The sequence below is a fragment of the Molothrus aeneus genome, chromosome 1 (genome assembly GCF_037042795.1).
Source record: "Molothrus aeneus isolate 106 chromosome 1, BPBGC_Maene_1.0, whole genome shotgun sequence".
Classification (NCBI taxonomy): Eukaryota; Metazoa; Chordata; class Aves; order Passeriformes; family Icteridae; genus Molothrus; species Molothrus aeneus.
The window spans coordinates 79,072,190-79,088,162 of NC_089646.1; the positions used below are offsets into that span (position 1 = coordinate 79,072,190).

A 15,973-nucleotide genomic window follows, 5' to 3' on the forward strand; every position below is an offset into this window, starting at 1 on the left:
GCAACAGTCCAAGTGAATCCACTGTAAACATTCTTACTTTAAAAAAACGAGTTGTCTTCTAATCCCCCTTTTCCCAGAAGATGTCCAATGGCAACAACTGCTTGGGACACAAAGCCAAACCAGAAAACTGTTCTATAACACAGCATAACATAAAGCACAGACACAAAGTATCACAAATTGAGGTGAGGCTGTCTACACAACAGTGCTAGAAAAATTAATTCACTCTGTCTAATTTAGCCTGCGTGAACAGGCTCGGAGCACAAAGGAAACTTCCACAGCCCTTCTCCTTACTGCCTGAAATGTCAGAGCCACTGAAGTGCCTTCTGTGCTGCTTTGCTCTGTGTCTCTTATTTCACTTACACTAACCCCACACCAAAGTGCACTGAGGAGGAAACCGCCCATGGGACTGCACTCCATGGACTAATGCTTGCAGTATGAGCAAACCAAAGACAAAAAAATTAAAAATCAATTCCTTTAGCAAGAATTCTCGCTGCAGTAAAGTTCCTCTTACATTTTCCCATAGTCCTGTCTTAGTTTTGATGTCTACACAGCTGTCTCACTGAGCAATTCTACCATATAGTTAGACTGGGAGTGTTTTACATTTTGTAATGTTCATGTAATACTATTCCTTCTTTTTCCCCCCCAGGTAGTTCTATTCCTAAATAGCCAGGCCTGGTTTTGGTTTACCAAGTGTATGTTTTGATGTCCAGCATTTTCATCAGAAATTATGTTATTATTTACAAAACCACATCTATTCGAACTCCTAATGCACCATTTAAATACTGTAAAAACACTATCACAATGCTGATCTTTCTGTCCCTCCCTGCCTCCAAAACAGAGTTTAAGAATTAAACTTTATTAGGCTAAAATTTACTGTCATGCTCATTCTTCCTACTCTTCCAAATGTATTTTGTTGGTAGCTGCAAAGTGAGGGGAGATATGTGATGTTATGTCATTTTACAGCAGGGAAAGCTAGGAAGTCTAAGAGAATCCTAGCAGTAGGAGAGGAAGGAGGACTTTCAAATCTTGGATAGCTGCTCTGTATGCTGAGGTACAATTTTTTCTTTTTTTATAATTTAGATGTGCTAAATAAACCTACTATCTACTAGGATAACATTAGGCCAGCGGTAGGAATTGGAAAAAAAATAAGACAAAGAACTACACTCCTCAAAAGAACAAGGTGAACACAGTAACAGGAAAAAGGAGTAAAATGTGATGTAGCATTTTTATACATTAAAAGCTTACAGGACGGAAAACTCAGAATGCAAGCTTTCACAGTTTTAGTCTCTTCCTGTGTATCTTTTTGAAAAACATAGTGAGGTTCAAGCTGCATAGCTGGTTAGTAAGACATTTAAAAAAAAGAAGAAATCAAGAGAATTAAAAACATCATACCTCAACTACATAGCCCAGATCTCGCACATAATCTCTCTCTGTCTCCACTAATTCCTGTAAGACATAGCTACAGTGGAAGGAAAAAGGTGAACAAATATTAAAAAATGAAACTAATTTTTCAAGAGGATTAATAGCATACAACTTTTACAACATTTGCAGTCACATATGTTTGATAGACAGAACTGAAAGGGAAGAATTAATGTACATTGGTTCTTACTAAGATACTGCTTTGACTTTGAAACTGGACAAGGCTGGCTTCTGTTTATCTAAAGTCAGATGTTTTCTTAAACATGACATTAAATTAAACATTTAACTATTGTTTAAAATAAAATGCTATTATGTCTCTGATCTGGAGACTCTTAGCTATACGGATGGTTATTTCCACACACAAATTTAAAAAATTTGAAATCAGACATTTTTTTATTCTACCATGGTAACGGTTTACTACTGCATAAAGAAATTAAGCATGGATTGGAATAGAATGAGGGGAATGACCATTTTTTTTCAAGCCTAATAGACCTTTGGACATTTAAAGATCAGCATCTTCCCAAATAAATGAAAGTGACAAGCAGCAGAAGTCAAACACAGGTATGACTAGAATTCAAAATCACAGATTGAATGTCACAGAGAAATGTGACCACATGCATGACATCTAATACAAGTCCACCCATTTTCAGACTAACAGCTTCTGCTACCAGTTCAAAATAAGCATTGAAAAAAAAAAAACTAATTAAAAAAAAAGGAAAACTGTAAAAAACTGGTCTTACTGTCGTCTTTTTAAGGAGCTGGATTTCCTTTCCTCCATCTCATCTATGGGTGACGAGGAGGATAGAAGGGAGTTATCTGAAGGGTTGAAGGACGGACTGCTGCTGTCACCTTGATCTACCAACAAGGAACTTGGACGGTCCTCCAGAGCCTGGGAAGGTATTCCAGAGTCAGCAATAATTATTTATTTCTCCTTTATTCACAGGAGACATTACAAGCTGCTGTATAGCAATCTATAGGAGATCAATTACTTTTATTTATCTTGGGAAAGCAAGTCACAAGCCTCCAGGAAACCAAGCAACAACATGGCATTCCATGACAACTGAGCCTTTGAAGCACATTTGAGATGACAGTCTTCCCTTCACAGGAAAATAAAGGAGCTGCACTGGTTTGAGCAGCAATGGCTAAAAGTTGGACTCTCCTGCTCAGGATGCAAGTACTTCTATGGTGGGAGTGGCACAAATGTGTCCTCATGGCCAGGGATTAAATTGTATTTGTCATATTTGACTTCTGGCATATACAAGTTACTTTCAACAATAAATAGGACAACTTTAAAGGAGATTTTTATGATGTTACAATTTTAACTCAAGAGAAGTGGTGTTCTCTGTCAGATGTTTTGGTTATCTTAATAAAAACCAAAATAGCATCTCAGTGAAGAAAATAATGACTTCTAGGCTGCCAGTGTTGTTTATGAGCTTGTTCAGATCCTAGGAAAAAAGTTCCTGCATCCTTTTCTAGATACACTATCTCCTTGCATGGACTCCACAGGCTTCTGTTTGTATAAAAGATGAAAAAGCCATAGGAGGAAATAATATGAACATCTTCTATGAAGAATTCATTGGATTTCTTTAATTCAAGCCCTTCATCTTGGATCAGGCTACAGCTATGTATCACATTTTCCTTGCATGTGACAGAGCCTTACTGCAGGCACATTTACTTCACCAGGGTGGGGTTCAGCTATAATCTATTTTCTTTCCTCACAAAAAGTAAAAATCAATAATGATATGACTAACCCAAAACCCAGGGGAAGCTGAACCTTGGCTAAAACTGTGCAATGAGAACAACTCCCGCAAGGACTTTATGCATGGATCATTAAGTTATAACCATTGCTAGGCAGCCTGAAAGACACATGGCATTGTATGGACTACCTAACTTCCCATTTACAAAAGACTGTTGAATTTTCCCATAGATTACTTTGTATTCGTTCTCCTGGTGTAAGAGAAGTAAAAAGCAAAGTTAATACCCAAGAGAGTACAGTAATTATTTTATGCAATAATGTAATTTTCTCTGAATGAGAGAACAGAAAATAAGATTTCTAGGTCTGAAAGTTAAAGCTGCTTCAATTTAGAATGAACCTGGAAAATATCAGTCTCTGATAACATGGGGCTGCCATGCTGCAATTCTTTACAGTTTTCACAAAGGCAATTCCTATTGAGCCCAAGAGGGGCTATGCTGCAAAAGCTGTATTTAAATGTTTTGAGGAAATTCAGAATTGCTGAGGGACCTCTTGGGGCTAGCCAGGGAAGTTTTTTCCAGACTGGGTCAAGCTGGATTTTGATTATAAAGGACCTTCCTGGAATTATGCATATAATGAGAATCTTCAGAAACATGAAAACTTTAAAACATGTCAATGATAATCTTGAGAAACATGGAAAAATTAAAACATAGAAAACTAAAAAAAGCTGACACAAATTCCTCCTACTTAATTTGTTAGCAAGGATGGAGGCACTGACATGCAAAATGATCCCTTCACTCTCTTACTTATTTCTTCATTAGTATATTGCCGAAAGAACAACCAGGTAACATAAATATTTCTGCTATTAAAGTTACCTGCTTTACTGCTAACTTCATAAAATTTGCAATAAATTTAGTTTCAGGGATTCTTCTCATAAAGGTCTTTTAATTTAAGACCCTGGGTCTTTGCATTCATTCTACTAATAGGACATTTTCTTGACAAACAGGACGTACTTAGTAGATTTTGCACCATTTCCTCTCTTCCTCTTATTTATTACCTTTTGCTCCTCTACATTGCCATTTACCTATTCAGGAAATGTTTTTTTACAAAAGAGAGTGTGTACAAAATGACTTCTTGAGTGTGCACAAAGTGACTTCTGAAACAGACAGCAAATTTTTTAAGTCAATGTAAAACATGCAGATTTTCTTTGAATAGCAAGCTGGGACTTGAAGACACAAGTTCTTTAGACCTGTGACCTGCTGGTCAGTCTCACCATTTTACTTTTGACGAGCTCTTCAATGGCACTGACGAGTTCTGCAGCACTGGGCGTCTCGGAGCTTGTTGGCCGCACCAGCAATCGAGAAGATGTCTGTGCAAGGACACAAAGGAAGAAGAATCCCAGAGTTAGCCTGGTTCATGCTCAGTGATCAAGAGACTTCCTTCACTTCTCTGTCAGACAAAGGTACCTGATATGTACTGTCAGTGTCATACAACACTAAGATCCTCCCTTCCAACCTGAGCAGCTGGAGTTGTAAGTTTCAAGTAAACCCCACAGAAGTTAAATGCTGGGATAAAAATTCCTGTTCCTACAGGCAATAGAATTGCTGATAATTCCTGGCAAATACCTATGAAAATTGCCTGAGCTGACCCAATGGACAACAGTTTGTTAACCTATTTTGTTGCTGCTTAAACAAAGCAACAACTGAAGAACACTAAGAGAAATCAAGAAGACTTGAGATAAAGGAGTAAGCATTATTATATTAAGAAAATATACACCAATAACTCAGGGGCATTTACTTTTCTAAAAGAGCTGGAGTATATTGCCCAGATTCAGATGGGAAATTGAGCTCACCATTCCTTGTGTCATCCATTTTTCCCAATGGTATGTGTAGAGCACAGAAGATCTCTGGCCTCATAAGCTATAAAATGCCAGTTTATAGATACAACTGAAGGTAAAAGGTGTTCACAGTAAAGGATTCTGGGGGAAGGCCATTAAATTCAGCCTCAGTAATTTGCAAACAGAGTTGTTTGCATATTACATTTATCATTTAGTAACTGGAAAGTGGAAACAGGGTGTAATATGAACTGTACTTCATATTACAAGCAGCACAGTGAGCATCATGCAGCACAGGGCAAGCTGTCCTGCAAACGTTTCCAACAAACCAGACAAAGAAACGGCACAAATAATGACTCAACACAAGAGGTTCTGTTCAAATCAAGCATGGGTGTAGCAAGACTCCCCATAAGTAAACACACAAAAAAAAAAGAAAAAACCACAGATTTTAGGTAGTTTGCCTTGTATTTGCCTTATTTGGAAAGGAAAACAGGGGCTGGGTAAGCAAAGGAAATACAGATAACTTTAAACGGAAAGATACGGGAACTGAGCCAAAGCAGAGACAGAACACAAGTCAACATAATGCTGCATCAGAATTTACAAAAAGAGAAAACAAAAAGCGAAAATAATTAGTTTCATATTAACACAGCTGATCTTGAAACTTTTAATACTGCTTATCCAAAAATTAAATGCAAACAACTTTTAAACTGCCACCAATTGCAAATCCATGACGTGCGCAATGATTCTGCTGAATGAAAGAATGGATATAGTGTGCAGATGAGCTCTTAGGGGAGAAAATGGTTGTGTTATTTAGTGCTGTTAGACAAACCAGCATGGCCTAACACATGATGTTTGCATGCACACCAAAAACTGAGCAATCCCACAAGCTGGCCTGTCTTTTAGGCAATTTACATGCTCCTGACATCTGACTGTTGACCAGGTTTTCCACAACTGTGCCTGCATGTGGGTTTCCACTTTGGGTGTAGAGCTCAGCTTAGTCTCATAAAACAACTGTCAGTGTTGAAATCAGTTTCTGGTTATGGTCTCTTTTATTGCTCTGTTGGGGTATGTGGGATGTGAAGTAAAACTTCAGAACTGTGATTTCCAGTGCCTGTGGTTATATCACATATAATCTGAAAAAGAAGGAGCTGCATAGATACAACTACTTGGTGACTTTCCTGATGATGTACTCTGGGAACAGAACACATCCCTTGCCCAGAAAAGAAGGAAAAGCTGGAGGGAGCAACTGAGCTCATGCAGGTATGAGATACTGCTAGGAGCCCACCGCAGGCTGGGAAGGGAAGGAGAAACCCCAGCAAACAGGGAGTTTTCAGCACTGAGCAGGAGCTCTGGAGAGGAAGAAATGCTGGCAGGGAGGCAGAGAGGAACGCCAAGTCTCTGAGGTCACAGAAAGCAGGAGACATTCCTTGAGATCCGGAGTAGCTGAGCAGCCCAAGAAACCACCCAGCATGGCAGGAATGTGAAGAAGGACTCCACCCAGAAGACAGACAACTGGGAACTTGTTTGCAAGCCTTTTATTAATCAGTAACTCTATCAAGAGAGCCAACTACCTTCTCCTGGGTAAAACTTTGCTCTGGCTTCTCACTTCTGTGTTCCAACAAAGCATTTACTTTAGGTGCTAGAAGTTGGTGGTGTGTGCACTTCAGAGAGGCACGCAACCTCCCAGGATGCCCCATGAGGGGACCTTTTGCCTCCCACCATGAAGGATAAATATTGCATAATAACAACACATTGCAGAAGAATCCCTATTTACATGCTTTGAAAAAATATGGTAATAATTTTTTGTATAATTTTATATTAATAATTATGGTATAATTTTGACTTTATCAAGTTTTAACTTCTCTGAAGTCTTCTCTAAATGTAGTTTCACCTTCTTTAAAAACTGTCCCAACATGCACTTACTGATGTGGCTGCATGTTAACCTTTTAACAAGTTGTGCTGGTTTTGGCTGGGGTAGACCTAATTTTCTTAACAGTGGCTGGTATGGGGCAGCATTTTGGATTTGTGCTAAAAAAGTGTTGATAAGTGGAGATGTTTTTGTTATTGCTGAGCAGGGCTCACAGAGAGCCAAGTCCTTTTCTGTTTTTTTGTACTACCCTGCTGGTGAGGAAGCTGGGGCTGCTTGGGAGGAGACACCAAGGGGTCTCACCAGGACAGGAGACCCAAATTGAGCAAAGGGATATTCCAGACTATGTGACATCATGCTCAGTGTACAAAGTGGAAGGAAGGAGGAGACATTTGGAGTGATGGCATTTGACTTCCCAAGTCACTGTTACACCTGATGGGGGCCTGCTCCCCTGTGGATAGCTGAACACCTGCCTGACCATGGGAAGCAGTAAATTAATTCCTTGTTTTGCTTTGCTTGTGTGCATGGCTTTTGCTTAACCTCAATCCACATGTTTTCTGTCTTTTACTTGACCCATTCTCTCCCTGATCCCACTGGCAGGGGAGTATGCAAGCAGCTGGGTGGTACTTGGTGGCTGGCTGTGTTTAAACCACTACAGCAGCAGTTAAAATAAAATTGGAGATGGGACGGTACTTAAAGAGTATTTCTCTACTGTAGTACGGGTCTCACTTTGCACCAGAAATACACAAGTAAGCAGACAGTAGCTTACAAGCATATCCCTTCATGTCAGTGTTCCTGCTTTGTGAAGAAATCTATAACCAAATTAATTTTTCTGTGGAAAACTTGTTATAATATTTGTATAACAGTTGTTTTCCGTCACTGAAGGAACATGCAAATATGGCAGCTCATCAGCAAGAGCTTAAACATATTTTCACCAACATTATTTTCATTTTCTTTCTAAATCTAAAACTGAGATTGCTCTAGCAAGAAAACATTCTCTCAAGCTCTGAAGGCTGGCCTATTTTTGCTTGTTTTGTTTCAGGAATATTTCCCAATATACTAACTCCTCAACTCCTATGTTACACTTTGTCAAATCAAAAGACGCGTAGGAATTGAATACACACAGAGTATAAGAACCAGCCATTTTGGCCCTACAAACAACAGCCTCAGGAAGGAGTGAGATTCCCACTGAAAGGCAGTGTTTTTAAAAGAAAAAAAAATGAAAGAAAAAATAAATAAGATCCACTAAAGTTATGAATAACATCAGCACCACTGAGAACCGACAGCAAGCAATCACAAAATTCACTAACAATATTCAGTGCTGTAGATTACAATTTTACAAAATTAAAAATTTTAAGGAGCAAAATGGCAAGAAAACAATGTGCAGATTTACTGCACAAGTCTGGATTATTTCCATTTTAAACCCCTCTATTTCCAGATCTGATACTTATCCCTTAAATGTCTGATCCCAGTTCAAAATTGAAATAAACTCTCTCAATGTATGATCATCATAACATGAAAGAAAAACAGATCATATGCAAGTAAGATTTGCTTCATGTAGTTACTACCTACATCCAAAGTTTTATTACCGGTGCGAAATTTTTAGCGTCAATTTTAATGTGCCTTTGTTTGTGAAAAACAGATGGATTATGTGCTGGTTTTGGCTGGAACAGAGTTAAATTTCTTTACGGTAGCTGGCATGGGGCCACGTTTTGGATTTGTGCTGGCAGCAGTGCTGATATCTCAGGGTTGTTTTAGCTATTGCCGAGCACAGCTCACACAGCACCAAGGCGTTTTTTATTTCCCACCCCAGCAGTGATGAGAATGGGGGGGGCACAAAGAGTTGGGAGGGGACACAGTCAGGACAGCTGACCCCAACTGACCACAGGGATATTCCAGACCATATGGCATCATCCTCAGCATATAAAGCTGGTGGGAAGAAAAAGGAAGGGAGGGACATTTGGAACAATGGTATTTATCTTCCCAAGTCACCGCTACACGTGATGGAGCCCTGCTCGCCAGGGGATGGCTGAACACCTGCTTGTCTATGGGAACTGGTGAATGAACTCCTTGTTTTGCCTTACTTGTGTGCATGGCTTTTGCTCTACCTATTAAACTATCTTTATTTCAGCCCAAGAGTTTTTTCACTCTTTCCCTTTTGATTCTCCCAGAGACCGTGGAACGGTGACCGTGTGGGGCTTAGCTGCTGGCTGGGGTTAAACCATGACAATTATTATTCTTATTTGGTAATTCCTTTCTCTTGGGCATCCCCCACTTCCCTCCCTCTGTCCCCCACCCCTGCCAAAAAAAACAACAAAAACCAAGAAAAAGAAAAGGTACGATTATAAAACAATTAGACTCTAATCAGTAAATATGGCATCAGCCAAAGTGATGTAAATCATCCTGTGAGCACACAAAGCAGCTCATTTCCACATTTAAAGTGCTAGCAGAAAAATTTCTACACTTGTGCTTTTAAAATAGAGAAGGATTTAATTCATGCTCTCATCATAGAACACCCTTTTAAAGTTGTCTAGAGGGCACAAGTGATTTCTTCTGTCTACCATGAAGCTGTATTATGTACATTTTTGAGACCTTTGGAAGAGAAGAAAAATTTGTGCAAACAGAGGTTATCTCATCACGTGAAGCCTCCCCCAGGTCCTGCTCCTACCTTGTCATCCTGCGAGTCGGGCTGGAGCAGACTGTGCTGCTGGATTGCCATGGGAGGAGGCAGCGGCACAGCATCTGCTCCCTCTTCGCCTTCCTCCTCCCCGCAGCTCTGCATGCCTGAAGAGGATGACTTGGAGAGAGTGCCGCTGCTCAGCCCCTCATTCCGACCCCTCTGTAAACAACATCAAGATGTTCAAGCTCTGTTATCTCACCAGTGTGAAGCTTGTTATCACATGCTCGTTTTAAGATTATTCTGTAGTTTCAGCCCTCTCCCAACAAGTCAAGATGCTCCTTCAAACACTCCTTAACAGAGGGGGAAAATGCAGATGCCAAAGACAGTTTTCAATGTCTGGTAAAAGCAAAACAATTCAAATACTAAGAAAAAGACATTCAGCTGAAATTTACTACAGGAAAGTGTTATGAAAGCCGTATTTGTTTTCCAAGTTCAGTTCTGCAAAGAGAAATCTGTATTTCTCTGAAATATGTATCTTGCTCTGCTCTGTATCACAGCAAGACTTTTGGAGGACATAAAAAAACCTATTACAACATGAAGTATTTAATCAATTATCCTTTCTGTCCTTCACAAGGAACTCTGATTTCAAGTACCCAAAGTATAATGTACTGGTCTCACAGAATAATTTATCTGCCTTTACAGGCAGACAGCATAGATGGTTACTTTTTATTCCTGACTTTAAGGCACTGGCCTTAAATTTTCCCCTTCACTCACAGAACTGCAGAACAACAGATACTGCCAAAACAATATTACAGCTGCAGCACAGAGGGTCTCTTTCTACAGCTTGACATTCAAGGTCAGAGGCCAGTATTCATTCCTAACCAACATCTCTCAATTCATCATGCTGCCAAGTCTTCTGTCTTCCCTTTCCCTACACTTACTGTGGATCTTCACTAGTGTTCCAACTGTGTACCAAAATATGTTGGGAGGAAGAAAAAAAAAAAAAGGCAGCAATAAATAAAAAATTGGGCAACTGAGACCACTTTTCTGGATGGTTAAGTACCAAAACCAATAGTCAGAGTCAATCTAATAAAAGGGAATAACATGCACCCAGCTGTGCCCTTGGAACAATAACATCACATTCATTTCAGCCTGAACCATAGGTTTGCAACAGAGAATTTGGCTCTTGTCTGCATCTAACTGGAGGCCAGCTTTGTTCATACAAGAACCCCAGATTTGGAAGGAGAGGCAGATGTTTGTGGGAAGAAGGGAAGCCCTCAGTAGACATCCTTGGTGGCAAAATTTGGAACAGTTTACAATTTCCTTCTCTCCAATGAAAACTGCCATGCATATTATTTGACTAGTGGTAACTGGCCTGCATCATAGAGCCAGTAATTTTTCTGTGATCTGACCCTTATGCAAGGTGCAGTTAGAGCTTTAAGCAGTTAAGCAGCTCTCCCTACACTTTCCCTGATCCATCAACAAGAAAAGCAAAGGAAATACAAAATTACCTGGTTATTCCCAGACCTTGAAGCACCTTTACTCACATGTAAAGGTGAGTACTAATTAGTGTAAGAGAGTAAAGCCAAAGGACAACTTTTTATTCTCCAGTTTCTCTTTTTAAATTATAGGTGCTTCACAGAGCTTCACTAACAGTCTCACAGGGCACAGACTGTCCCTGGCACAGAGTACAGGGATCCAGGATGAGCATAGGGCACCTAACACTTTGCTCCTGACTGCTGGACAGTCAGGTGAGGAGACAACCTGCACCAGCCAACATTTATTTCCCTGGAAAACATACACACAAGTCTTGGGAAGCTGCCTCGAGCACTCACCTCTTCAACAGTTTCATCTTGTGGGGTCGCGGCGCTGTCGTCGGAGTCCTTCTGAGAGCCTGCATCGGCGCTCTTCCGCACCTCTCTGCTCTTCTTATGCTTGTGGGCCAGTTTTTTGACGTGCCCATCTGCTTTCCCACTGCTCAGGCGCCTCACAGGACTGGTGAGCCACTTCCTCAAGGTGTTGCCAGGGCGCTTGGGGCCTGGGGAGCTCTGAGCACCGATCATGTGGGGCTGAAGCGACGTTACGGAAGCGGGAGGACTGGCGTCATTGCTGGAGACTGAAAGGGAGTCTGGAAAAAAGAACAAGGGGAGCACTTTAAAGCTGAAGCAAGTGAGAAACAAGACAAATGGATGTATGTAATAATGGATATGGAATTGAATTTATGGACAAATCAGTGAGATTTTTTTGAGGTAACCTGGCCTTTAATGACACTGCAGCTATCAGTGCTCATGCTGCACGTGGCCATCCATGCCTAAGCACCACTGATGTGTTTAGAACAGTCAAGCTTCATTAAGTTGTTCCTGCCTCAACTATAATTCCTACTTCCCACTGCTGATACTTATTTGATAGTGAATTATACTTTCCATATGTGATGTAACTTTATGGAAGGATATGCTTATCTTTTAATGTTTATTGCTTTGAGCAAAGATGAAGGGTAACAATAATTGCCTCAATGAGATAAGCAAATCATTTTTCAAACACCAAATTTAATTACAAATGCTCCAATTACTTCCATTACTTATGTATTTCCCCTACCCTTGCGATAGAGGGAAGAAGAAACCAGAAGACAGTTAAATGCTTGTCTTTTGCTTAAATTCTCTCTGAGTTTTGGCTTTATTTTGTTTGTTTCTTAAAAAGGCACAAAGCAATGTTTAAAAGCCCACTTGCTGAAATATCAAGATCAGCAGTAGTTCTCAGCATGACACACTTGGAAGTTCTGTAATGAAACAAAGGATACACTTTTCTCAAGCCATAGTTTAATGTGCATGAGGTCAAAAACACTTTCCCACCAAGGTTCCTGTCACTTGACCAGGACTGTATACTTATGATGAACACCCACTGCTTAGCTATTGTGAGACTAGATTTCTTTTCTTCCCCATGCAGCACAATGTTGCTCCCCACAGCAACTCTCTTTTCCTAAAAATACACTTTTCTGGGGGGGGGGGAAAGGGGGCCTGGAAACATTCTTGTAGCACCACTCTTATAAATATTGTCTACCACTCGTGTATTGGCAAAGCTATACTAGGTTGTTAAATATGGGAGTTTTTCCCTCCCTGTGTATGCACTTTTGCAGGCAGATAGTTTACATAAGGATGACATAAAAATGTTTTGTTGAATGTTTCTACTGGGAGTTTCTGCTGGGAGTTCAATGCAGTACTTGTGCTCCTTCTTGAAGCTTGACACAGATGTTCAGGTCACCTCTTCTGGCTGCTTTTCCCTAAGAGGTGTATTGCCAGTCTGACCAGAGATAGTTTGAATTTTCTGGAATAATATGGTCACATTGATGTAGTAATGCACTTAATCATAAACATCCAAATGCTTGGATCCACACACAAATATGTGAGGCTGTTCCATTTCCAAGGAGCACTAAGTATAAATGATGGTTTCAAATGCAGATGGGGAAAGACACATAAAATGTGGATATAAAAAGATAGGACTTTTTATTTTTCCTTCATGTTCAAGCTGTTTCACAAAGGACACCCTTTCCTAGGAATCCAAAATGTGATCTATCATGCTGTTTATGAAAATGCTTCTCTGTTCCAGTAAAACCCATGGCATGTCACCATTAAGATACATCAGCTTGGATGCCAAGAACATTTGTAGCTTATAGTGTATGAGCACACACATACTAATTGCTGTTAACCACCACTTTCATCATGTTTCCACAAAGCTGAAGATAAACAAACTTTATAAGGCATAATTTCAGTCTAACAAGCTAGCTGCTAACTCTTTAAACCAAGTCACACCTGCAGAATTATCCTCCACTAACAGCTGTAGCTGCTGTGCACATAGGTAAGGAGAGTTCACATGGTGCCATTAACCTGGCTTCAAGGCTTTAAGTGATGGGTGTCAGCAAAAAAGCAGATGCAGAGCAACACTAGATGTCTTTGTCTCTAAATCTTGGGAGAGCAGTGCTAAGAACTGCTACATTATTTTCTTGCTGAAGTGGAAAGCATAAGGAAGAAATTAATTAACTATAACAATGGTTTTCAACTTTCAATCTGAGTATCCCTCAAGGCACTGGGATTACTGCTTAAGGGTTCTCAGCACGCATGCAAGAAAAGCAAGCCTACTAGCCATCAGCATCCACATCATGAGAGATTTTTGACTTTATTAAAAAAACCCTGATCTGCTTATTAAAAAAATTCCAAACAAAACTTGCAACCATCTGCAATCTCTCCACAGGAATCCAAACAATCTCCTATAAAACCTCTGTAAGAATTTAGTTTGACTGCTCTTTCACCAAACTTATCTTTACCTTTACTGCATCATGCATCTTTAATTATTATCAGATGCCTTGTTTCAGAAATCACAGCAAACATCAGCTGATGGGTATTTCAATAAATAACCTTCTGCTACTCTGCTAGCGGACTACAGAAGATGGGAAAACAGTGGTGGTGTACTTGTAAGTTTCTTAAAGCTAACAAACTAAATGCCTTGTTTCCAAAACACCAAGCTTGAAGACGTTATAACTACTCAGCCAAATTTTTCTTTCATTTGTATATAGTTTTCCTCTCAATAACAGTTCATACAAGGTTCCTTCCACGCAAATAAAATAGAGAACATTCACTCGTTTACATAAGAAGAAAAAATTAAGCCTTTGCAGAAGTCCACCATGTACTGTTTTGTATATCTGTTGCATTTCTTTTCTTTGCAATTATTTCTTTTTAACAAAAAGGCAGCATGGTGGTGCAGTAACTGATTGCATACAATTGACTTTTACATAAATGTGCCTATTCCTAAGCACGTAACATGCTTCCAGTTAATAAACCCCTTCTTTTTATAAAGTGTGTTCCACCTCCACAGATTTTCACACATCCTTTTGACAAGATACACTTAGCAACTACTCAATTTCTTGTAAAACCAAGCAGTGCAGGACAGAGGCCCTGAAACTGGGGAAGGCAAGTATTTTTGTCTGACTGTACTTCTGCTGTACCACTCCTATCTCTTAACCCAAGTCAGCCAAGAGTTTGTGGGGAGCAGAAGGGAAAAGAGCACAGAGAAATAAGTAGACTGTGCTCACAAGCAGAGAGGATGTAAGAGACAAAACAATGTAAACCAGACATGTTCTGCAGCACATACTTCAGCCATATCCTCCCACACAACATTAGTTTTCATTTGGCGTGCAGCATGTAACTGCTTCTTATCTTCCCTTCTGCATGACTTAATAAGAAATCCTTACTGATGTATTATTAGGGCTTCAGGGAATCACAAAAGTGGACATCATGTAAGTAGTACACTGAAATGATAGCACTTTGCTCTTTAAAGCCTGAAATCTCTCAGAGAAGGAAAATCCCTGCCCACTGCAGGGTTTACAGGGTTGCATCCAGGCTGGTTTTAAGTATCTCCTGAGAAGGAGACTCCACAACCTTTCAGAGCAAACTGTTTCCGTGCTCTGCCAGCCCCAAAGTAAAGCAGCTCTTTGTCATATTCAGATGGACCTTTCTATGTTTCAGTTTAAGGCCATCACCCCCTGTCCTGTCAATGGACACCAAAAAGAGCCTGGACCCATCTTCCTGAAATCCATCCTTAAGATACTTGTATGCATTGATAACATCTCTTCTTAAAATAAATAAAAATACTTCATTGCTATAAAAGCACCAGCCCAAAGATCAAATTTTATTAAATAGGGCATTAAAAATGGAGATTTAAAATCATTAGTGTTAACCTGAAAAGAATACCAGCCCACTAGGTCTCTTAAGAGATAAGATATGACTTTTTGCCCTTCCTTAAATTTGCAGAAAACATCTCTAAAACCTCATAGCTGAGTTAACACTCGCTAGAAATATTCCATGTCAACGTTTTCCCAGTGAGACCCTATACCATCTATTTTCCCATCCCATCCCAGCCAACAGGCATCCAGATTTTCCACTTACTCACTCCCATCTGTTTCTTCAGGACCCCAGTTAACAATACTAAAGCACAGTCATGTACAAAACCTGGGTGCCCATGTTGATGTATTCATGTAGAGGCATTGCCAGATCGAAGCATTAGGGAATATCAATATCCAGTACAAGCATTTTCAAAAGCACAGAAAGACCTTTCACCTTCACTGTGAGAAGGGCCCCACAGGAGTGTCTCATTTCTCCCTGTCCCATCACTATAAACTACTTCTATCTATATAATTAGGGATACAGACTTGGTTTGATTGATTACCATGCTTGGGATTGTTTACACTAAATCAGCTTTGTTTCCTTTATGACTACATAGAAAATTGTTTTTCTAGCCTTGCTCAAGAATATTTTATCTCTAAGACATGCTAAGAGGAAAAAAGGAGTATTCAAAATTGAACTGAGAACAATATGGAATTTTAAAACCAAAACAGATGGAATAAATTTGGGGTATGCTAACCCCAAATGTGTTTCAAGTACAGTAAAGTTTCTAGTGAGAATCAGACTCCCTTTTAGAAAAAGATAAATGAAACAGATGGACATCTTGGAGAGAAGAAAAACCCAACGCACATATAGAGATCACACACAG

At 39.8% G+C, this 15,973-nt stretch overlaps 1 protein-coding gene across 1 annotated transcript in view; it reads right to left on the reverse strand.

The window, feature by feature from the left end:
• TRIO (trio Rho guanine nucleotide exchange factor) overlaps positions 1–15,973 on the reverse strand; it is a 244,294-nt gene that overhangs the window by 22,740 nt on the left and 205,581 nt on the right. Inside the window, exons 35-39 of the mRNA XM_066559737.1 lie at positions 11,269–11,561; positions 9,482–9,652; positions 4,386–4,481; positions 2,160–2,308; positions 1,393–1,459 (exon numbers count right to left, since the gene is read on the reverse strand). Of these exons, the coding sequence (XP_066415834.1) occupies positions 1,393–1,459; positions 2,160–2,308; positions 4,386–4,481; positions 9,482–9,652; positions 11,269–11,561 (776 nt within the window). The remainder of the gene's footprint in view (positions 1–1,392; positions 1,460–2,159; positions 2,309–4,385; positions 4,482–9,481; positions 9,653–11,268; positions 11,562–15,973) is intronic.